General features: G+C 22.2%; 9 protein-coding genes across 9 annotated transcripts; 3 read left to right on the forward strand and 6 right to left on the reverse strand. All coding sequences in view use genetic code 6, as the record gives it.

Annotated features, from left to right (window-relative positions):
* Positions 1-560: 560 nt before the first annotated feature.
* On the reverse strand, positions 561-2,340 carry TTHERM_00277380 (hypothetical protein; the record flags this gene model as incomplete). The annotated part of the gene is made up of 3 exons (XM_001018098.3): positions 561-867; positions 1,475-1,543; positions 2,150-2,340. 3 exons carry the CDS (start codon positions 2,338-2,340, stop codon positions 561-563), a joined length of 567 nt encoding a protein of 188 aa, XP_001018098.2.
* A 20-nt stretch (positions 2,341-2,360) lies between these two features.
* On the reverse strand, positions 2,361-3,173 carry TTHERM_000277389 (hypothetical protein; the record flags this gene model as incomplete). The annotated part of the gene is made up of 1 exon (XM_012798137.1): positions 2,361-3,173. The coding sequence occupies one exon, from the start codon at positions 3,171-3,173 to the stop codon at positions 2,361-2,363; it is 813 nt and encodes a 270-aa protein (XP_012653591.1).
* Positions 3,174-3,645: 472 nt separating this feature from the next.
* TTHERM_00277390 (NLI interacting factor-like phosphatase) lies at positions 3,646-6,333 on the forward strand (the record flags this gene model as incomplete). The annotated part of the gene is made up of 1 exon (XM_001018099.2): positions 3,646-6,333. Exon 1 carries the CDS (start codon positions 3,709-3,711, stop codon positions 6,331-6,333), a length of 2,625 nt encoding a protein of 874 aa, XP_001018099.1. The 5' UTR covers positions 3,646-3,708.
* A 1,934-nt stretch (positions 6,334-8,267) lies between these two features.
* Positions 8,268-8,942, forward strand: TTHERM_00277400 (hypothetical protein; the record flags this gene model as incomplete). Its single annotated transcript, XM_001018100.1, has 1 exon — positions 8,268-8,942. One exon carries the CDS (start codon positions 8,268-8,270, stop codon positions 8,940-8,942), a length of 675 nt encoding a protein of 224 aa, XP_001018100.1.
* Positions 8,943-9,826: 884 nt separating this feature from the next.
* Positions 9,827-11,973, reverse strand: TTHERM_00277410 (hypothetical protein; the record flags this gene model as incomplete). Its single annotated transcript, XM_001018101.2, has 10 exons — positions 9,827-10,303; positions 10,351-10,440; positions 10,491-10,716; positions 10,774-10,863; positions 10,914-11,030; positions 11,081-11,170; positions 11,386-11,435; positions 11,490-11,524; positions 11,581-11,679; positions 11,730-11,973. The coding sequence occupies 10 exons, from the start codon at positions 11,971-11,973 to the stop codon at positions 9,827-9,829; spliced, it is 1,518 nt and encodes a 505-aa protein (XP_001018101.2).
* A 481-nt stretch (positions 11,974-12,454) lies between these two features.
* Positions 12,455-14,087, reverse strand: TTHERM_00277420 (transmembrane protein, putative; the record flags this gene model as incomplete). The annotated part of the gene is made up of 2 exons (XM_001018102.2): positions 12,455-13,921; positions 13,980-14,087. The coding sequence occupies 2 exons, from the start codon at positions 14,085-14,087 to the stop codon at positions 12,455-12,457; spliced, it is 1,575 nt and encodes a 524-aa protein (XP_001018102.2).
* Positions 14,088-14,809: 722 nt separating this feature from the next.
* On the reverse strand, positions 14,810-16,462 carry TTHERM_000277459 (transmembrane protein, putative; the record flags this gene model as incomplete). The annotated part of the gene is made up of 2 exons (XM_012798138.1): positions 14,810-16,297; positions 16,364-16,462. The coding sequence occupies 2 exons, from the start codon at positions 16,460-16,462 to the stop codon at positions 14,810-14,812; spliced, it is 1,587 nt and encodes a 528-aa protein (XP_012653592.1).
* Positions 16,463-18,822: 2,360 nt separating this feature from the next.
* On the forward strand, positions 18,823-20,058 carry TTHERM_00277460 (hypothetical protein; the record flags this gene model as incomplete). Its single annotated transcript, XM_001018104.3, has 1 exon — positions 18,823-20,058. One exon carries the CDS (start codon positions 18,823-18,825, stop codon positions 20,056-20,058), a length of 1,236 nt encoding a protein of 411 aa, XP_001018104.1.
* A 1,196-nt stretch (positions 20,059-21,254) lies between these two features.
* On the reverse strand, positions 21,255-23,067 carry TTHERM_00277470 (acetyl-CoA acetyltransferase; the record flags this gene model as incomplete). Its single annotated transcript, XM_001018105.3, has 6 exons — positions 21,255-21,982; positions 22,038-22,167; positions 22,233-22,391; positions 22,450-22,533; positions 22,611-22,771; positions 22,842-23,067. The coding sequence occupies 6 exons, from the start codon at positions 23,065-23,067 to the stop codon at positions 21,255-21,257; spliced, it is 1,488 nt and encodes a 495-aa protein (XP_001018105.3).
* Positions 23,068-23,416: the final 349 nt, after the last annotated feature.

The following is a 23,416-nucleotide window of genomic DNA, read 5'->3' on the forward strand; positions in this document are numbered from 1 at the left end:
ATTAGTGAGAATAGATAGATATACTATCTTTCATTCATCAACTGTAGGAGAAGGAAGTATTTTTATTTTTGTAAGCAAATTAAAAAATCATTCACTTAAATATTAAGAAGGGCTATCAAAACTAATGGGTTTTATATAATAATTATAATTATTTATTTATTAAGTATTTATCTATCTTTTAAATGGGTGTAAACATTAATTATAGTAATTATTTTATTTATTTGAATATCTATAGATATATTTATTATTCTACAATGCAGCTGCTAGTTTATTCATTTTTTTATTTCAATTGATTCAGCCTCATCAATAATTAAGTATGAGCATAAGTAATATCAATCTATCAATAAATCTATCTAAATGAGTTTTTAGTATTTTTGTAAATAGGTTGATTGATTGTTTGAAGAAAGTAATTAAAGCTAATTTTTTTCTTTTACTGCATTGATTTCTTAATTATTTTGGTAGAATTAATATTGTGTGTGTATGTGTGGTTAAGAAGAATAGTAGTGTAGAGTTAAATGGTAGAGTGAATAAAAATAATTATACAGGCTTTTCTTAAAAAATCAATTGATGATAGTGTTTTATTTCTTTCTGATTCCTTAACAGAAGTTAAATATACTCAAATTGGAAGCATTTTCAGACTAAGATCTACTTCTGATAATATCATTATTTTAAATTATGTTGTTTACTATTTCACTATTTTAGGGCAAAGTATCGATAGGATAGATGGGGTCTTCTTCAATACCACCAATTTCTTCATCGTTTTCTTCATCTTCCTCTTCTATTGTTTTTTATTCAGATCCAGATTTTAAACTACTGCTTCCGCTAAGCTCCAAAGGTCTCATTGGTAAGCTCTATGAATAGCTTCTCCTATTAATATTTAAAAAATGAATTAGGAATTAGAAAACAATAAATTTTTGATTGATTTGCACATATTATTAAATATAAAAATTCATTGAACATTATACTCATTGAAAGAATAAAAGAATGAGTGATTAATTAAGCTTGTAGATTTTATTAATAAATTCAAGATATTGTTTGGTGGCAAATGTTAAAAAGAGAGCAGCGTATTTATTTATACTCTCATTCAAAATGAATGGGGGCTAGATAATAGCTCATTGAAATTGACCAAAAATCAAAATTTATCTAATTTTAGATTTTTCGGAGGTTTAATTGAAAAAATAACAAAATAAAGAGGCAGTAAATAAAATTAACATTGCGCTAATAATTAGGTTTAAAAGAAGAAAGACAAGAAGATAGTTCGACTAACTTTGTTTGCTAAAATTTAAAAAGCAAACATCATTATTTACTGAATTATAACAATTTGATTAGGTGTTTTATTAAAAAATTTCAATTAAGCTTATTCGAATACTTGAGTATAAATCAATCATTTCAAGTTTATTTTTTTCAGCTCAAAAAATAGAAATTTGTGCAAATAACTATCATTTTTCTAAATAAGTTCATAAAAATAGCTTACGTTTCTGTGGGTTATTCGTAACTATCGAGTGAAAATTCATTGTCTATGATAGGATCAGCGGCAAGAGGCCTTTTAAATTGGAAAAAATACTTTAATATAATTTATTTATTCCTAATTTAAATTTTTTTTTAGATTTTCAGGTAGAACAAACAAGCAAGTTATTAAAATTAATTGTTTCTTTTTGTCAATTAAAAATATATTAGACGATTCATTCATTAATTTTTTGATTTGATAATATTTCTAAATCAGACATTAATTGCTGTTCAATTAGAATTTTTAAGTTTAGTATTGAATATAAATGGCTACTATTTATTGTCTGCCATACTGCTTGTTAGGCTAATTAGAATTTATTGTATTGACTTCTTTTAAAACTCCTCAACTTTTACAGAAAATACATGAAGAAGAAATAACTCGAGTAGATTCGAAAAGTTGAAAAAAAATTAATAAGAACGCTTGTTATACTCTTGTGTTTGTTTCTATTTAGAAATATATCAAATAAAACTAACTAACTAACTAATCAACTTTTAAAGAAAGAAAGAAACAAACAAATTGAATTGATAGCTTAGTTACCAATTTAATACTTATTTCCCATATTTGCTTAGCTCTGTAGCATTAACTTATTGCATTTACCTGAAAATATAAAAGAGGATATTTTGAATTTGAATAAAAACGTACATGATTTTAGGACGAGCTGGAGGTTTATCAAATTTGCTTACATATTCTTTGTAATTCATAGATGAAAAAAACCTACCACGATTAGGAGTGATATCTTCTAAATCATTGATATTTTCCTATTAATTTATTTCCTTTTCCTTTATGGTTAACTTTTCTGTCTTTTAAATAAGTTCTTTATCGAAATCGCTCATTTTTAATCTATTTGTTTAAGTCAAAAGGGCAGTTTTTAATACTTGTTTGTTATATTTATTTTCTGCTTTTTTTTATTTCTTTGTCTTCTTCTTTTTTTTATTTGATTTACCTCTTTTTCTATTTAAATATTAATAATTCTTCCTTAACTCTTTTTATTTGCATTTAGACTGATTTAATTACTTATTGTTAAAATAGTAAATCTGCTTTAACTTTTTATAAAATATTCATAATGTTTCAATTCTGTGTTATTTATTTATTGTTCATTAACCAATTTATTTATTCCTTCTATCTATTATGATAGTACTGCATGCATATATACATACAATTAATTAATTAACTAAATAATTTATTTATTTATTGTTTTTTATTTGTTTGTTTGTTTGATTGTTATTCTTTTCCCCTATTACTTTATCTAAATATACTAAATTCTATTCCCTTTGTATATAAAAATAAATTGTAATAAGTTTTCATTCTCCTTTGATCGCATACTTCTATGGCTAAAATTCTTTTTAATTTCTTAAACCACTTCTTGAATTATTCTCACAAATTATAAATAGATAGATAGATCATAAACATTGAATTTATATTTATCCTTTTCAAGTGATCTCTATTTTAAATTTAATTTAAGCAAAATGGAAAATTTTATAGTTTCATTTTTGTACTTCAACAGGATGAAAAAGAAAAATTGAGTTGAGTTCCAACTTTCTGAGATTACAATATTTTTTATATTTTAAATATGACTCAGCTTAATCAAATAAATTATCTTATTTAGCTTCTTCAATTTTGACTTGAATTAATATACCAATTAGTTAACAACTTTAGCCTTACACATAATTAAACTAATATTAATTTTATTCTCAAAAAAAGTGTATTCTTATGTCTTCTTGTGTTATAATGGTGTACTATCGATGGAATTAATCAATAAATTAATTAATTTGCTTTAAAACTGGCTAACTATAAATCTTTTTAGCTTTATTTTAGCATAAAAAAATTATGCATAGCAAAACTGCTTAATTAATTATTTAAATTTACTGAAGAATATTTAAAATTCGATCACTTCTAACTTACTTGTAAATTAATTAATTAAATTAAATTATTTTCATTGATCTGAAAAGTGTTTTATCAAAATTCTCATGTTCTGTCTAAATTAAATTCACTTACATGATACTCTCTCATTTTTGCTTTATTATTTGCTAAAAATATATTGTTTGTGTCTAATTAAAAAAATTGATTTTTTTTAACAGTGTAGTTAATTAATTAAAAAGTCAAATCGTTTTATATGCTAAACAACATAATATCTTTCAAAATTAATTAAAATTTATTACTTTATTTAGATTAGTTTGTAAAGTTGCTTCAACTTTATTTAGATGTTAAGCGAAAAGGTTAAAATTTACTGTCGAGGAGACGATAGAGACTACCTAATTTCATAGGTTATTGTTAGAAGAAATAATGTTTAAATTTCTTCAGTTTAATTCAATGCTAAAACTGGCGATTGGGTTGAAAAAGGATAAGAACTGGGCAAATTGATTTGCTCTGATGGGTCTGAAAAAGTAATCAAAATTAATTTAAAAGGAACAATAGATTAAATCAATCAAAACATAACATTGAATGCGCCTTCATTTAGCTTATGCAATATTAACATTTGCGGGCATGATGAATTAAATCATACAGAGCTTTAGCACATGTTTATTTGCTCCAAATGCTCAGAAGAAGTCTGGATATACAGAGATAAATCAGTAGGATTAATTGTAGCTTAAAATCTTTCAGACTTTAATTCAAGTAAAAGACTTGATCACAAAGATAAAGATTATGAGATTAAGTTTAGCTCAATAAAGAAGAATGAAATACTTTAACCTAAATCTCTTCTTTTTGAAGCAGAGCTGTGCTCTCAAAATAGTCAAAGTGACAGCGAAAGCGAAGATGAATCTGAAAAAATACAGTTTAATCTAAACGAAGTTATCTACATAAAGGACATCAATTACAATTACAATAATGACAGAAGCTGGATTTTAAAATATGAAAAGGTTATTTGCTCTCATTAAAAAATAGACCAAAACAATAGTTGCGTCTACTGCTATCAAGATCTCCCCAAGCATACAAATAAAGTGTATGCTGGATTAGATTAAAAGGATAAAAGTGTTTTAATTGGTAAAGAATATGCTGAATATTCTAAGAAATTAGCTCATTAGCAGCTTCATAGCAATCAAAAGCTCATTCTTGTTTTAGATTTGGACAACACTATTTTACATGCTGTCCCTGCTATTAAGAATGCTCTTTTTGACAATGCAGATGGTATTTAATAAGATTCTTTCAAAGAATTTCATAATAGGTATAGTAAATATGTGATTAAATTTCGTCCTTATATGAAGGAATTCTTGTAAACAGTATTACCTCATTATGAGATTTATATTTTTACAATGGCCATGCTAGATTATGCCAAGTGTGTTTGTGATTACTTAAAATAGACATACAAAGATATTTTAGATGATTATCCTATGACATTTAATTATGACAGAATCATTTCTAGAGAATAGTTTAGCAGTAACAATAAAGATCTTTAACAGATTTTACCTAATTCTGAAAAAATTATGCTTATTTTGGATGACAGAGATGATGTTTGGGCTAAAAACAAAATGAATTTAGTAACTACTCTCCCTTATATTTATTGGTGGGAAGGAAGTGACAGTTTTAACGAATAAGCATTCAAAGCTATTGATTAAATCTATGTTAACAGAGCTAACTATCACAGATAATTAAGTAAAAATTTTAAGAAGTCAATTAAATCTTAGTCATAAACTCCAGCTAATGATGGTACAAATGGTAGCAAGAATTCTGATAGTTAAAATGAATTAAATGACTAAAAAAGTTTAAAAGATAGCACTTAGGAAGCAAATTCAGAGATTACAGTAGAAAAGTAAGCAAAGTAATCAGAAAAAAGCTAAAATAGCAATCAAGAAACTAATTAAGAGGAATAAAGTGATAAAATAAATAGTTCTTAAGATAAAACATAATAAACAAATGAATAAGATAGTAAAACTTAAAATAACAAATAAGAAATAAGAATTGACGAAGAGAACCAAAAGACTGAGATTGAAAACCAAGATAGTTCAAATGAAGACAAATAAAATGAGACTACAGAAAATTAAGGTATTCCAGAAAATGAAGAAAAAATGGATTTGGAATAAGATGAGTAGAATCAACTAGGTGATTAAAGTGAATAACAAATTACTCAAGAATACCCAAGTTTCAATTAAAGGGAATCTGAAATGGATTTATAAATTGATTCTGTACAGTTGGAAGAATAAACAAAAGCACCAAATTAAACCATACAAGATGAATAAAAAAATTAAGTAAATTAGAATCCTTAATCTGCTTCCACAATATTTTTGGAGGAAAAAAAGTACAGACCAAAGTACAAAGAATAAATATTGAATTAATACAATAATTATACTTTTTGGAAAACAAACTAGTCTTTACAATACAAGCTAACGGTAATTAAAAAAACAGACAACTACTTACTCTTTGCAGCACCTATATTGGTTCATTTAAAAAACAAGTATTACGAAGAAAGCGATGAAAGTAAAAGAGACATCAGATAAGCCTTCTCATATTATACTTCTCAAATTTTAAAAGGCGTAAAAATTTTGGTGTCATCAGTTATTAGAAAAGACAAAAATGAAACAGCTGAAAATAATATAATCTGCTAAAGATTTTAGAGAATGGGAGGAACCTTGGTTGAAAAACTAAAAAACGATTAAGAAATTCATTATTTAGTCATTGGAAGTTCTCCTAGAAAAGACAAACTAAGCAAGGCTATAGAAAAAAATATTCCAATAATTTCCTACAAATGGATAGAATACTGCTGGTACTATAACTACAAATTTGACATTTAAATTTTTGAAGTCAACAAAACTGATTTTACTTTCAAGAAAAATGACTAATTGATTCAACAAGAGCTTTTTGATAAATATTAAAATCTAATTTCAATTTGAATACAATCAATCAATTTATTTATATATTAATAAATTTATTAATTTATTTTAAATGTAATTAAAATTTATATTTATTTTAAATAAATAAATCAATCAATTTTTATTTTCTTTTGATAAATTAAATATTCTTCTCAAAGTTAATAGAAAGTAAAATGAATAAAATTCAATGTAGAAAGAGCTTTTGATTAATATAAAAATCTAACTAATTATAATTTGATTTATGTAAATATATTTTTATCAATAAACAAATAGATGCATAATAATTATTCATCAGATATATTAAATCTCTTAAATGGTTGACAATAATAAAATTAATGTTTCATGCAGTGAAACTTTTCAATAAATATAAAAATCTAATAACAATTTGTATATTTGAAAAATAAATCAATAAAATTTATTTTAAAAAAATAGCAATTTTTGATAATTACACATAGGGTTCCCATATGTGCACAGAATTCGATTTACAGAAAGCTGCGCACAAAATTTTTTCCATTTTAAAATTATAAATAAATTAAATTTTCTTTTAATATTTAGTTGATAATAAAAAGATTATTCTATATATATAGCAAGAGGCTTTTTGATATTTCAACTTGAATATTTTAATTATCAAAGTGTCAATTAAATTTTTATTTTAATAAATAATCAAAATTGTTTTGTGTTTAAAAAATAAATATATTTATGCTTATTATAATCATATTAACTTAAAAGTAATTTGTTAAAAATAAAACATATAAAATTTTTAGATGAAATAGTAAGTATTACCATAATATTTAATATTTAAAAATTATTTTTATTTTTCAAGTAAATACCGTTTTTAAAGATGAGATGAATTATTTAGTTATAAGATATATTTGTAATAGAATAAATATTCTTCTATGAACTTAATTAAAAATAATACTCTGTGATTGTGATTTTTTATTTCATGAAAAAAAATCATCTGCTTGAATATATAGAAAATAACTAAATAATGGATATAATTCGATTGATATATTAATCTACAAATAATTTTTCCTTCTATTATTAGAAATTTAAATTTAAAAATATTTAGCTTCTATATTATTCAAGTGCATTATTTGTTTAAACGCATTTATATTTTAATGATATCATTACATTTTCTGATATGCAAATACTTTCTATTCTAATAAATTTGCTAAAACATCTAATAGCTGTTATTTATCTTTAGAGTATCTTTTATTAATAAAATGAAAGCTTTAAATTTACATAATTAAAGTAAAATAATTTTGAAATTTATTCAAATATATTTTCAACACTCATCAATAAATAAATATAAATGAATTTATTTTATTGTTTTTAATATCATAAAAAAAATAATTAATTTTTCATGAATCAATTAAGAAATTTCTGATGAAATAGAAGCAAATTTATATGGAAAAAGTTGAAAATTTAATTAATTAATTTTTGACGTCAATTAAGTTAAAATTGAGCAATTATTAATAAAATATCGAGTTTATGTGTAAATATAAAAATAGACAGACAGACAGTTTTCATCAATATTTAATTATTACTTGATTTGAAAATCTACCTAACGTAAAATCTCCATTCTAATAACTCAATTCGTTTTTAATATTTTAACTTAAAATCTTTATTTTTTATTCATTTTCAAGTGCACCATTTTACAAAAATATTTTAGTTTTGGACATTTTTATTGAATTATTTATTGATTTTATTGATTTTGCATTTGTGTTTATCTGGTTTATCATTACATTCATATAATTATATTATAATTTCCAAGGACATTTTTATATTAGTAATAGACTTAAGTATTCAATAAACAAGCTTGCTTATGATTTAAAAATGAGCAAGTCTGAAAGTTTTAAAGATATAATTTAATTAAAAAAAACAATCAAATAAATAAATAATAAATAATAAAATATTTAGTCTACTATATAATAAATTTAATAGTGTACTTAACAATGATAACCTACTAATTCTTAGAAGAAAAATACTTAGAAAGTGCTATTGATTGCATTCTTGAAACTAAAATTTAAAATGGGTCTGTCGGTGAGGCTATGTAGCTAACTAGAGAATTGCTAGAGTAATCTACTAGAAGCATGTTTTAAAATTAGAAGATCTATGAAAACACATACATTGCAGTTGACCAATCAAAAGAAAATTTTGTTGCCGGAATAGTAATTTTTGTTGAGTTTTACGACTATCTCGACTATTTAAGTACTCCATCAGAAGATCCTTAACTAGAAATGAGTAGAATAGTCTTGCTCAAAGCTGCTGAAACTTAGATTAAATTTAACTACAACCCTGGTGATTTCTTAGTATATATGAGCTTTGGAGTAAGAAGAGGGTATGAAAACTAAAAGATAGGACATTACATTTTATATAAATGCTACAATCACGCTTTAACCAAAGGATATTGTTATTTAGGAGGATTAATTTATAATCCCAAGAGTGGACATATTTGTCAAAAATATGGAGGTAAAATCGTTGGAGTCTTAACCCTTCAATAAATGGCTAGCTTAAATTAAAATTTCACAAAATTGCTATAAAATGATATCTATTTTATTAGACTTACAATTTAAGAGAATATTTCTAAATAGAATAGTGAAGAAGTATGTGAGTAGCCAAGACTTTGATTTTTGATATATTTTGTTATAAATTAATTTTATAGAAAAGAAAATGTTTTATTTACATCTTTCTATATTTGTAAAAATTTTATTAAAGAAACTTTAAATTTGGTCTTTTAAATTAAAAATTTCACATTACTAATTTACATTAATTTTTATTTTAACTTAAATCTATCTTTATCATTTTAAATTAATTGTTTAATTAAAAATTTTAAAAAACTTATTTAATTTTTCATTTATTTAAATTGCAATTAATTTCAAGGTAAACAAGAGTTATTATATTGTTTAAAATCCTTGATTATTTTTTAATTTTAATCTAAATTATTTTTAATACTATTAAGATATATATAAGTATAACAAATTATAATTTTTTAATTAATTATGATTACTGTGGGATGAAGTTAAATAAATAAAGAAATATTTAAATAAATATAAATAAATCAAAACTTTCATTCTTTCTATTTGTTTATTTTGAAATTAAAATTTCACTAATTGTGGTTGAATTTAATTAGAAATATTTAAAAATATAAAAAGAAAAAATCGATAAATCTAAAATATTTATAAAAGCTTTTTTAATAAATAAAGCTTTAATCAAATATAATTAAATACAAAAATTGATTTAATTATCATAATTTAAAATATGGTTTTTATATTTATAAATATTTTTAATATGTTTTTAACTTACTTTTTAACTTCAAAGATGATATAGGAAATATCAAATCAGGTAAGGCTTTTGAAAGATTTTTTAAGAAATCAAATAAAAATTCCTTTATCAAAAATTCAAAAAATTTTATGGCTGTATAAAATAATAAAGCTTTTTATTGTGGTATATTCCATTTATTAGAGAGAATAAATAAGAAAAAAGAATACAATAAAGTTATTTACAAACTTTTTCAAAAAAATTAACGTAATAATTCATTTAGATTCGAATAAAAGGAATATAAATTTTAACTTTAATTAAACATCTTAAAGTGAAATTTGATATTAATTTAGAAATTTGTTTAGCCATTATTTTTAAAATCAAATATATTTATTTATTTATTTTTACTTACTTTTTAGTAAAGATATAAGAGAAAGTTTTTTGGAATCTTAACAAATATTAATTTTATATGAACACGAAAAAATATGTTAGACAGAGAATTTAATTTATAACTTAAAATCAAAACAAGATATTAAAATAAATTATTGTTCTAATATTAAAATTCTTTAAAAAAACAGAAATATATTGGTTTATTTAATTTGACATATTTTTATTTAAATGTCTACTTTCTTATCTCTATCAAATTAAAATCTTAAAGAGAACTATCTGCCTACTTTTTTTCAATAAATTCGTTGCATATTTTCTAAAAGTGTCTTAATTGTATTATATTCTGATAAAATAATTATTAAAATTTTTTTAATTAAATGTCAATCTTACGTCAACTCTAGATAAACATGGAAAAGACTTTAATTTGACTTCACACTTTTTACCAAATTCGCATTTTCTTCGATTGAAATAAGATTAGTCCTTCAGTAAAAAATATTTGTTAAAAATATTAATTATTTGATGAAATTTACTTTAATTTTAGACATAATTAGGATAAATTCATGCACTTGCTAATTAGGTTACCTAACTCTAAAGCTCCATTGTTGTCTATGTTGCAATGACTAAAATTAATTCATTAATATATTACCTTTTAAAAAAATCTTATAATACTTTAAAGAAAAATTAAGATTAATAAGATTTTGGCACTTGCTAATTCCTCTGAAAAGAGCAGCGCAACCTTTTCCTAGAGGCTATTTACTATTGATTTAAATTATATATTTTAAAATCTATGATATAAATAATTTAATTATTTACTCTAAATCTATTGTTAGGCATTAAATGCTAGTTAGCTGCTCAAATCCTTATCCCAAACCTTCTGCTCCTTCTAAACTTATTTGTTTAGACCTTTTTATCATTTATTAATACAAATTATATATACGATGCAAATTATTTACCATGGAGGATATTTAGACTTGCCAAATGAAAAGCTTAAAAAGAGTTTGTTTAAGTTTTTACATCCTGATAAATTTTGTAAAAATTAACCTGCCCCATCACATCCAATTTCATTTAAACTGTCATAGAAATTTAAAGTTATAAACTTTCTTAGTATAATTATATTTACCCTAAATCAATTTTCAGTGTGTTTAGATTTTTGCATTAGCCTATAGTTGATGCAATTGCTAATACTTTTTGATCTCTAATCTTGCAATCACTATTAATTCAAAAAAATTTAAAAATTGAATAAATCCTTGAAGTTTTATTTATTCTCTTAAGTTTTCAAAATTATGAGTAAATTAAAGTAATTTTATCTATTATGAATAAATAAGCCTGATTTATATCAGAAATGTATTGATATTGATGAAAGTGTTTATTTGTTTTATATTTAAATCTAAGAATTAATTATTTTATTAGATGAAAATAATCTACCTCTTATTTATAACTAAAACTCTGATGATATCTTTTGTGTATTAATTGATCTAATTTATTAAATATTATAATAATTCAAATAGCATTTTATCATCTATTATTACCTCTTCAAGACTATAAATTTTATTTCTCCTTAAATCTGAATTTATTTGTTTAAAAAAATTAATTAATTAATAGGAATTTGAATTTCTTTACATTCTGTGTACTCAGTTTCTTGAATCAAAAATTTATCAATCTCAAAACACTGGTCAATACAAAATGTCATGATGTAATTTTGTCCTTTAATTCTATTTCCTATAAAATATTATTAGATTAAAATTTTCTATTTATCTGTTTTTATTTACCAAGCTTAAGCTGATTCTTTTAATTTAATCTATATTTTTAAAATATAGATAGCATTGAATTTTAATTTGTTTTAGAATTTTTTGCAATGAAATTTATTTAATAAATTTAATTGTCATAAAATTCGAATTCAGACAAATCTTGTCTTATTTTTTGTATTTGATTTAGTAAATCTAGGATTTCACTTTTCAAGAAAATGCTATCTTCAGATAAATATTGAATTTAATCTTACATTTTTAAATCCATTTTTTTTTTTCTTTTTAACTTTTTCAACAAATTTTGTTTGTTTTTTTAAAATTTATTTTTAAATCAGATAATTTATTTTTACCATCAAAATATTATTTTTAATGATTATTTAATAAAAAATAATTAAACTTTCTATAATGATAAAATAAGACTAAAATTCCTTCATTATTTCAATCACTAATTATTGATTATAAAGGAAAGATGATGTGAGTATTTAAGTTATTTAAATTTAAATAAATATCCTCTCTTGATGAATTGGTTAATAAATTTGCAGAAATAAATTTTATATAAAAATTAATTTTATTAATTCAATACATTGGCTATAAATTATATATATATTACACTTTAAATCCAGAGGATTTTGTTCGTGTAATTTATTATTATTTATCAAATTATTATACATATTAGTTTATTTATTAACTTGATAAAACAAATATTATATATTATGAGTTTAATGATCATATAAATTATAGTATGATGATCATTCACATAATAAATCATATATAACAAGGGCTGGATTGAGTGGAATAAACTCTGCATAATATTTATAAAATGCAATTTAATTATTTAAAGTCACATTATAGTATAAGTTTAAATAATTTTAATGAATGATTTTGATTTGATTACGCCTTTAGCTTTCAAAATAGCTATTTTTACATTCTATTTTAATAATCAGATTTTTTTGTAAGAGGAGATTAACCAATCTTATGTATGTTTTATCGTCTATCTAATTAAATTTTATTTTTATTATTTCTTTTACAATTTTGTTTTCATTGAGATGCTTCTCAAATTCTTCTAGATTAAATTTAAATTCATAATTCAATCTAACTTATTAAAAAAGATTTGCAACTAGATCTTTTCTCTTAAATTTGTTATTTATGTCTATAATCTAACACCCTTTAAATTCGCTCAGCAGACAATTTTGGATTGCTAAATGAATTTTACTTTTATTTTTTTTAATGTTTAATAAAATAACTTTAGTTTTTTAGAAATTTTAGCTATTTTGTAAACTGAGACATCTCCTCAACTATTTAAAAGAAGTGATACAAATAGTTTCCTTACCAAACAAGTTATCGTAGACAATATTTTTAGAAAAGTTGTAAGTATACATGATGACTGAGAGAAATAACACTATTAACCAAGGGATTACTACTACTGAACTTAAAGATTCATTATTGTTATTTTTTTAAATTATAAATAAAATAAGCTGTGCAATAGAGGTAAACGAAAAGTATACAAGACATTCATTATCCATGTCAATTAAGTAGGTTCTTATCCTAGTAGCTAATTTACTAATGTATACATTTTGATTATCAACATTTACACCAAATATTAGCTTAATTGTAATTAACATTTGATATATTGCTAAAGTTTTGCTTTCAGCGCGATAACATATTCTTACAATTTGCACTAAAATCAAAATATAGCCTAATATCAAAATGGTAAACCAGATATATCTTATTTCAAGTGTCTACCCTAGTTAAAAAGAAATACCAGAAAAGGTAAAGGATTAAATAGAGGTAATTAGTACTCTTGGATATGAAATTAGCATCTATATTTTAAAAATTTCGACTTCTTTAATTACAATATAATTTTAAGCTAAATAGCAGAGATAAACAATAGAAATAATTGGCAGAACAATGAATAAGCATTCTTTTTTATTTAAGTCGAGCATAATTAGCATTGGTATTATTTAAGGAATAAATGAGCAAATCATAATTATGTATCTGATAAACCATCCGTCATTGTCATCACCCTTGAAATACTAAGAAAATTTATCAAATCTAATCAAATAATAAATATCTTCGATAAACAAAATCTGCAAAATAGGTACAAAAATAAGCTCAAGTTTTTGCACATTCAATCTTTAAACGTAATACTTAAAAGTAACTGTTGCTCCTATTAAAAAATAAATAAGAACGTAGCTCATCCACAGAACATTTTAATACTTTTTGTTAAAAATTTGTTTTAATTAAAATTTTTTCATTAAAAACAAAAATCCTTACAATTTATTAATAAATTAGCCACCAAATGCAATTTACTTATAAAGCTCTCACAAATAGGATAAACCCTAATTAAAATGCTAAGTTTAATTTTATTTATTATTATTACATTTTAAACACCCAAGTTTACTTTTACACTAAAATTCACCTTAAATACTAGTCCAGTTCTGTTATAAATTGCTTTATTTTTTTTTTTCCTTACTTTTCTAATACTAATTATAAAAAATAAAAAAAAGCAATTTATTCTTAAATTATCCTTTATTTTAAATGATTTTTTCAATAATTTCCTTTATTTTTTCCCCCAAATTATTTAAAAAATTCATTAATTTTCAATGATTTAAAAACTGTACAAAAATATTGATTATAAAAAAAATTTTTTTTAATAATATGAAATAAGTAAATAAATATGTTTTAATTGCTTATGTTAAATATGAAACTTTAATAACAAATTAAAATAAAAATCAAGCATAATTATTATGTTTTATCTTATAAAAATTTTTGATTTAAAATAAAAAAAAATATTTTTTATTAAATTTGCTTTATTTTATTTATGTGAAGAAAATAAATGTAAGGGAATTTAAATATTAAAACATAAAATTATATTTTTGCTTAGTTTATATTTATTATTTTTATTAAATGTTGACATTTTATTAAGATGCTTTAAAATTTTTAAGTAGATTTTAATTGCTATAATATTTCTCTCTTTAAAATCCAAATTTAATTCTTATTAAAAAATAAATCAATAAAATAAAAAGAAAATTTGTTTTATCTCTTTTTAAAAATATACAAAATAATAATTTTCTAACACATTTGATTACAATTTAGTTTTTTATTCAAATATCATAAAGATCATAGAATATTTAATGAGGATTAAAAATTAATTGCTTCTCAAAAGATTTTGAAAAAGCAATTCTTTGTAGGTATATAATTACTCTGATTTTAATTATAAATGCTTAGTGAATATCTAGAATTTTTTAGTATAAATCCAATTCAATTTTTTAAGTTGAAATTTTTACATATTGGTTATTATTAATAAAAATTTTAAGAATGCTTAAATAATGTAAAATTTAATTTTATGAATTGTTGATATAGCTAATTTCCCAAATTTATGGTAAAATATTATTATTTTAAAGTTCTTTTATAAGCATATTTTCTTATAAATTACTTTAAAGCGTTATTTATTAATATTTATATTTCTCTTATGTTTGAATATTTAGTCTTGTGTAATGAGAAGTATTTATTCTTATTTCACTTTTTCCAAATTTAAATAAACTACTAAATAGTAATTATTACTCTATATTTTCTCCAAATTCAGTCAGATTTATAAACACTATTTCTAATTATTAAAATTTTTCTTATATCTGATTATTATTGTATTTAATTAGTTAGTCGATTTGTTTAATTTGTATAACTCTTGGTCCATATATCATTGGTTGAATTACAATAGTAATTAATCTCTTCAAATGAACGACTAAACTAATAGCTATAAATACTAAATAGATTATCTTATAAGGGTTTTAAATGGAATCTTCATAGAATTTAATGGTCAATAAATATGACAAAAAGATGAATAACATTTAAGAGAAAAAAAATGTTAATAGCCAGTTCATAAAACTACACCCGAATCTTCTAATATAATCAAAATTACACTTATTGTAAGAAACCCTTAAATCTATAGGGACATGGTAAATAATTTAGATGCATATTATAAATACTTCAGAAACCTTCATAAACAGCGCCTTTTCAGAAAAAATAATTTCATTTTTAAATTTAATCAAGAAAATAAGGAAAAATAGTCCAAGGGAAGAAAACCAGTAATAAGTAAAAAAGGGAATAGACTAGCATATAATCAATCCCATTAAATAGGAAGTAGTTAGGATCCATTAAATGAGTAAATTTAAAACCAATTTAGACGTGGTATTTAATTACTCAATTTAATTAGAGTCGTTATTGAAAAAAACTAAATACTTAATAATGTGAACAACGATTATTATAGATAATATTGGAATAAGTCCAATTAAAACTTAAGGCTGTTAGAAAACCTCTTTTTCACTTAGCCATTAAATAAAACTGCTCGAAATAGCTATGTAAATTAAATTGCTAACGTAACAAGACGTTCCTAGTCCTGTCCTGAAGTAGTTTTAGAATTTTTTATAAAAGATAAGCATAAAAATATCATCAATGTGGAGTAGCGAAAAAAGGAAGTAAAACATATATTATAATTTAGATAGGCTTATACTATTGGCTTTTATATTGAAAGTTGCTATCCTCTCAAACAAAATGCACCCTATGAAGACAACTAGCAGTAAGATATCATATTCCTTTTGATTAGTAATAAATTTATAGATATAGTAGAATTAAATTAATGATGATAAATTATTTATTACTTAAATGATTTGCAAAATAAACCAAATTAAGCAAGCTTAAAGAATCTTTGTAAAAATGTAGAACGACAAAAAATACTTCCTCCAAATTTAAATAAACATATTTATTTATTCAACTAATGCCTTTCTTTTTCTTTTTGCTACTTTACTTCTAAGCTTAATTTTTTTGATTACTATAAAGAATTTAGTGTTACAAAATGATTAAAAGATCTTCAAAGATTTAGAATTCTTTTTCTTGAACTTTTATATGGTAAAATTCAAATACAAAATTCAATTAAATCTGAAAGTTATTCGCTATTCAATTTTTTGCTAGTAAACATTTAAATATTTCTTTATTTATTTAATATTGTATAATTTAAGGTACACTGATTGGTTACATTTTAATTTACTAACAAAAATTAAAAAAAGAACTTTTTAAATCAAATTATAACTCTTGAATAGCCCGCCTAGCTCAGTCGGTAGAGCGCAAGACTCTTAATCTTGTGGTCGTGGGTTCGAGCCCCACGGCGGGCTATAATTTTTTTTATTTTACTTTTTTTTGTATTTTATCAAAATAAGATTAATTAAATAAATAATTTGATAAAAACATTTAAAATAATTTTTTTATTTTGTTTTTATAAAGACTTATGACATAATTTTACTTTAAACAACTTCATCCTGTAATAAAATATTGTTTATTTATTCTTTTAATTTATATTCTAATTTCCTCATTTAATTCATTAATGAAGCTAACATAGGATAATTAGGTACTTAGATATATTCTCTATTTTATATTATGAATTAAAATTAAGTACAGCTTATTTTTAAATTTATTACTAATTAAGAAGTTAAATAAGATTTAAGCATTAGTGAAAATATCAAATGAATTGTTTGTTATTTAATCCTTTCTTTGTTTAGAATTATAAGAATTATGCTAACAAATATGTTGCTATTATTTGGTTATTGGTTAAGTATAAATAAGGATTTTAGTAAAATTATTTATAAATTTTAGGTTATTAATTTAACATATATTCTAATAATAAGTATTAAAATAGTAAAATAAAAAAAATAAGATTATTTTTTTATTAATTATCATATATCCCCTATAGTCTAGCAGGTTAGGATAGAAGGTTTTCACCCTTCAGACCCGGGTTCAAGTCCCGGTGGGGGAAATTTTTTCTAGATATTTAAAATGAAATAATTTAATCTCAAAGGCTAAACAGAAATATTTTTGATGTATAACACTCATGTAACTTAAAATTTTAGATTTTCCATTATAATAAGATTGTTTTAAAAGACTTTTAATAAATTCTATTGATTGAATTAAAGTATAAATAATTAATAAAAAAATTTTTTAAATTTAACTAAATAAATGTGTGGAATTTACTTTAAATCTAAAATATGTTTATTAAAAAAACCAAATAAATTACTTAAAAAGCTGAATCTTTTTATTAATTTAGGAGTAAAAAGAAGATTTCCTAGTTAATTAAATTTGTCATTTATAATTTAATATCTATTTTATATATTTTTATCTAGGTTTAACTTTATTTTTCTATAAATTTGATTTGAAATTGTTGGTCAAATCAGCAGTTTTAAATAATTTTATTAATTTTTAAGTAAAATTAATTTTAATTCTATTCTGATATATTTAAATTATCAATTTTACTTTTAATGATTTATTATTAGCAAGAAATATTAAAAAATAAAATGAATATTTCAAAATTACTCTTTGCTTTTTTGTATCGAAACTTTTAGTTTAAAATACAATTTAAAATTAATTTTAAATAAAAACTAACAGCTATTTAAATAATTTTTATTTTTCAAAACCAACTAAAATACTTATAAAAAATCAAAATATAATAATTTTTTCAAAGCTATTCTTTTATCTTAAAAAAAGGAAAAGTTATTTGTTAAGAGTTTTTATTAGAAATCAAATTTTTATGCTTATTAATAATCACGTTTTAAATTTTAATTTGCTATAAATCCATTTAAACTACTTAAAAAAAATATTATTAATGTATTAACTAATGACTAATTAGAGTTAATTAAATGTTTTTTGGTTTATCTTACCAGAAACATAAAAGACCAGAATTATATTTGTATTTACATATTTTTTATATTTGCAAATTATCAAGAGAGATAAAAAAACTTTAAATATATTAATTTGACTATTAAGCAGAGATATGATAATGCTAGCTTGCTTTACATTTTTTAATTCTTAATGAGTGAATGAATTTAAAAAAATAAATTAAACAGGGTTGATTGATTGATTGATATGATATCACCAACAATATTTTATGTGTACAGTAATTAATATAAGGAATTGATCTTATAAAAGCAGAATTAAACATTAAGATTAACAAACCAAAAAGATAATCATTTGGTTTTACTAAAAAGTAATTAAATTTTTACAAAAGAGAAGAATAATAAGCAAACAAGCAAACAAATTAATAAATAAGTAAATAAAAAAAAGAAAGAAAGACATGGAATTTCCTTGCTTTTATCCTGACTCAGAAGAATAAAGCATTTTAAAAAATAGATATGGAAAAGAATAGTATATATAATCTAATATAGAAGAAGAGGAGAACGAAGAATCAACTGGATTTAGATCTACAGAATCATAGTATTTCTCATAGAACACAAATAATGAATAATTATTAGAAATAGAAAATACTGATGAATCAGCTGAGAGTAGAGCAAAATAGGGCAAATAATTGAAAGTTATCGATAAGAAAAATAGCAGTGAAGAAAATAAATAGCTAGCTTTTGTCAAAAAAGAAATGGGATACATTTCATTTAAATTTAATAAGTCCATTTTGACAAAAGAATTCTATCACCTGTGCTATGATTTTTTTATTCTTGCAGATTTATTTGGACGAAATATTGATGACGTAGATGGAGATTAGTTAGCTTTTGAACACATGAGTAAGTTGTGCCTGATAAGACCCACTAGCACATATATGAAATACAACAATTTTACTGCATATTTACTTGAAATAACGGAAACTGGTTTATAAGATCATACAATAGCAATTAATAGACTAGTAAATGCTTAACACATTACTGCTTATAATGTGGCGAATCGTTTACAAGAATTATAAAATGTATTCTAAGAAATGTACAATTTTTCCAAAAAATTAAAATCTATTTATAACTGGGAGAAAGTTAGAGAAGATTTAAATCGCAACTATGAAAATTCTTTTGAGAAAGCCTTGCAATATATTAAAAAGATATTAAATTTAGAAAATTAATATATAAGTTTTGTGATAAGGCGCATTTGTCCACAAACTCTAACCGAAAAATACTGTGCCAATATAGCATCTGACGCATTGGTAAACCTTATATCGAACAATAAGCTTTAGGAAGCCAACATATTTTTTATCAGAAAATGTTTTCCCAATATTTTAGATATGAGATCTTTGCAGGAAATGATGTATAAATTTTCTTTTGATGAAATAACGCTTTAATCTGTAGTAACATGCTTGGATGGAGAATAATTACCATGTTAATTGCATCTATCAAAGATCAACTTATGTGGGTATGAAATTTGTCCAGGAGTTACCCTTTATGACTCAATGATCATCTTTAATTACCAATTTAACCCAAACATAATCAAAGCTTTAGAAGAAAAAAGAACTAAATCAAGCTTCAAAATTGATACTTTTGATTTTCGATATAGTGCTGTATCTGAAATTTTTTAAGATAAATTTTATAAATGATAATTTCAAAACCTAACTTAAGTATCTATCTATTTATCTTGCTTTGAATTCGGAATGATTAATATACTAAAATAATGATTGATAATTTAATCAAAAACAAAAACAAGTATCAAATACAATTAATTATATTAACTTTATCAAACCAGAGGTGAAGAAGTGAGTTATCAGAGTATATTTGTAAATAAAAGCTTTCAATTATTGCAAATTTCGATTTAACAGAAAAAAAATAGAGCAATTAATTGTAAGGAAGATTTTATCATAAATTCTATCTATGACCACTTAAATCACTTTCGCCAAAAATTAATTAACTTTAAAAAAATCTCTAACAAATCCTGACAAACAAAAACAAATAATAACTCTTAGCTGCAAACATATGATGATGTAATTTTAATAAAATTGCATTATTTAAATTTTATATTAAATTTTTAGCCTAATTTATTTAAAATCTTATATTTATTTCTGTTTAGTAAATCTATCATTTGTAGATAGATTTTCATAACTTTATTAGAAAAATTTTATTTCATTGTTTATCAAAATATATCAAAATTTTTGCTTTATTCGCTCAGATTATTTTAAATAAAAAAAAACAAACTAATTAATGTAAGACAAACAAACAAAATTTTATCAAAAAAACTAGACAAAAAATTACCAATAATTCAGTTTTATATTTGATGATATTTTTCTTACATTGAATTTTTGTAAGATAGTAAAGTAAGTAATTTCTAAAACATACAAATTCTTACAAAATCTAATTTTAATTTATTATTTATTCAAAACAATTAAATAGATCGAAAAAAAACTTTTCCTTAAAAATTTCGTTAAAACTTTGCTAATATTTTTTAGTAATGCAAAAAGGATGAAAAAAAAAAATACCTCAATATGATTTTATTTGGATAATATTTTAGTTAAACTACAGTTAAAATCATATAAAATTTTCATTTTGCTACTTGCAGTTTATTTTATTGACTTATAATTGCATAATCTAGTCTTTTTTAGAATAAAATTTTATTATTAATAAATATTTATTACTTTTAGTGGTATTGCCATCTCTTTTGATGATTATATGATAATTCTCCCATAGTTTTCGTTACCTATTTTATCTTTCTGTATAGTTAAATATAATTTTAAAATATTATTTTATCATTAATATAAAATTTTATTTTATTTGGCTAACTTATTTAAAAATAAATATTTTCTCATTTTAATTATTTACTAAAAACATAAATTAGCCAAATACAATTAATTAATTTAGTATTTCCTCTATTTATTTTACTTTAACCCCAAATCAAAATTTAGATAATTTTATTTTGATTTTCAATTTTAAAATATTTTAGTTAATAAAAAAACAGAATTTAAACTTGACTCAAATTTATTTAATAAAAAATTTACTGAATTGTTAAAATTAATACGAAATATAATTTAAGCATATAAAAAATACAATTTTAATATCTTTAGATAATATTTTCATACAAGCTAAAGAATAAAGGAGGAACCACCACCACCTCCGTTGCAGATACCAGCCATACCAATTTTTCCATTTCTTTGACGAAGAACAGTAATTAAGTTTTAAATTATTCTAGCACCTGACATACTAATTAATTTTAAAAAAATAAGAATATATTTAATTTTAATGAAATTTACCCAATAGGATGACCTAGAGAAACAGCACCTCCATTAACATTAACTTTATCATGAGGAACATTCAATATTTTCATGTTGGCAATAGCTGTAACTGAGAATGCTTCGTTGAATTCAAACAAATCTACTTGATTTAAGGTCAAATTAGCTCTTTTTAGTGCCTTTTCACCAGAGACAGAAGGGGCTATACAAAAATCTACTGGTTCTACTTCAGCATCAGCATAACTTAAAACCTTAGCTAAAGGTTTAATCTACAATTCCTTTACTTTTTATTCACTCATTAAGACTTTTTAAATAAATTTATTAAATTTATATAATTTTTATTATTTAATATTAAGTACTTAAAATGCATGCACCGTCATTTAATTTAGAAGAGTTAGCAGCTGTGTTGACACCATTTGGAGTAAAAGCTGGTTTTAATTAAGGAATCTTAGCTTTATTGTATCTTAAAGGTTCTTCATCAGCATCAACCTATAAAAATATATATATACATAATATTTTTAATCTTATCATTAATATTTCTAAAAATTAATTACAATTTTATTTTAAACAGTAACAGGGACTATATCATTTTTGAATTCAGGAGTCTTTAAAGCCTTTAAGACTCTTTCATAAGATTCAACACAATATTCATCATTTTGCTTTCTGTCTATTTTTAAGTCAGCAGCAGTCTTTTCAGCGCAAAAACCCATAGCCTATTTGAATAAATAAAAAATATTAAATTAATTCGCATCATAATGTTTAAGTAAATACCTTATTGTCATAGAAATTAGTTAATCCATCAAAAGCAGCACCATCAACTAATGTTTAGTTTCCAAAGAGTTGACCCTTTCTATGCTATTATTATTAATAATAAATATTATTTATGATCAATATATCTTTTATTTTTAAAGAAAATAAATCGAATTAATTACATTAGTAACGTAGAAAGGAACGTTGCTCATAGACTCAAAACCACCGCAGATAATAACATCAGCCTATCCTAATTGAATAGTTTGACTAGCTTGCATGACACTTTTCATACCACTGGCACAAACTTTATTGACGCTATAACAATTAACTCCAATTGGTAAACCTATATTTTTTTAGATGAAAAATTAATCAACTTTTAGTTTTTTCTTTATTGTGAAAGTTTTCAAAGTTACCAGCAGCAAGAGCGGCTTATCTAGCGGGGTTTTACCCAACACCAGCACTGCAAACATTACCCAAGATAACTTCTTCAACTTGCTTAGGATCTAAGTTAATAGATTATAAGGCGCCTTTAATAGCAGCTGCAGCAAGCTCTGGTCCTCTAAGAGCTGCTAATTTTCCTCCGATAGAACCAATAGGTGTTCTCTTAGCTGCAACAATAAAAACTGATCTTCCTTCCATTTTATTTAATAATATTTTGTTATTTTTTTACAATAATTTATATTTTAGATATTTAAGTATTATTAAAGAAATTGATATTGAAAGATACTTATTTATATAAATTTTTGATGATATTAATTACTAAAGATGACCAGTTTGTATTGGTGAATACATTAATAAAAGCATAATTTATTATCATTTGTATTAGAAATCTATTGTTGCATATAATTTAATAAAATATAAAAAAATATTTCGCACTATTCACCTGATTATTACATATCCTCTTATTTCCATATATTGTAATCTCAAAGTTTTAATTACATGAGGGATTTATTTTTATCTTCTTTTCAGGATTTCATTAAAAAATTCT

Source organism: Tetrahymena thermophila (genome assembly GCF_000189635.1).
Source record: "Tetrahymena thermophila SB210 genomic scaffold scf_8254600, whole genome shotgun sequence".
NCBI lineage: Eukaryota > Ciliophora > Oligohymenophorea > Hymenostomatida > Tetrahymenidae > Tetrahymena > Tetrahymena thermophila.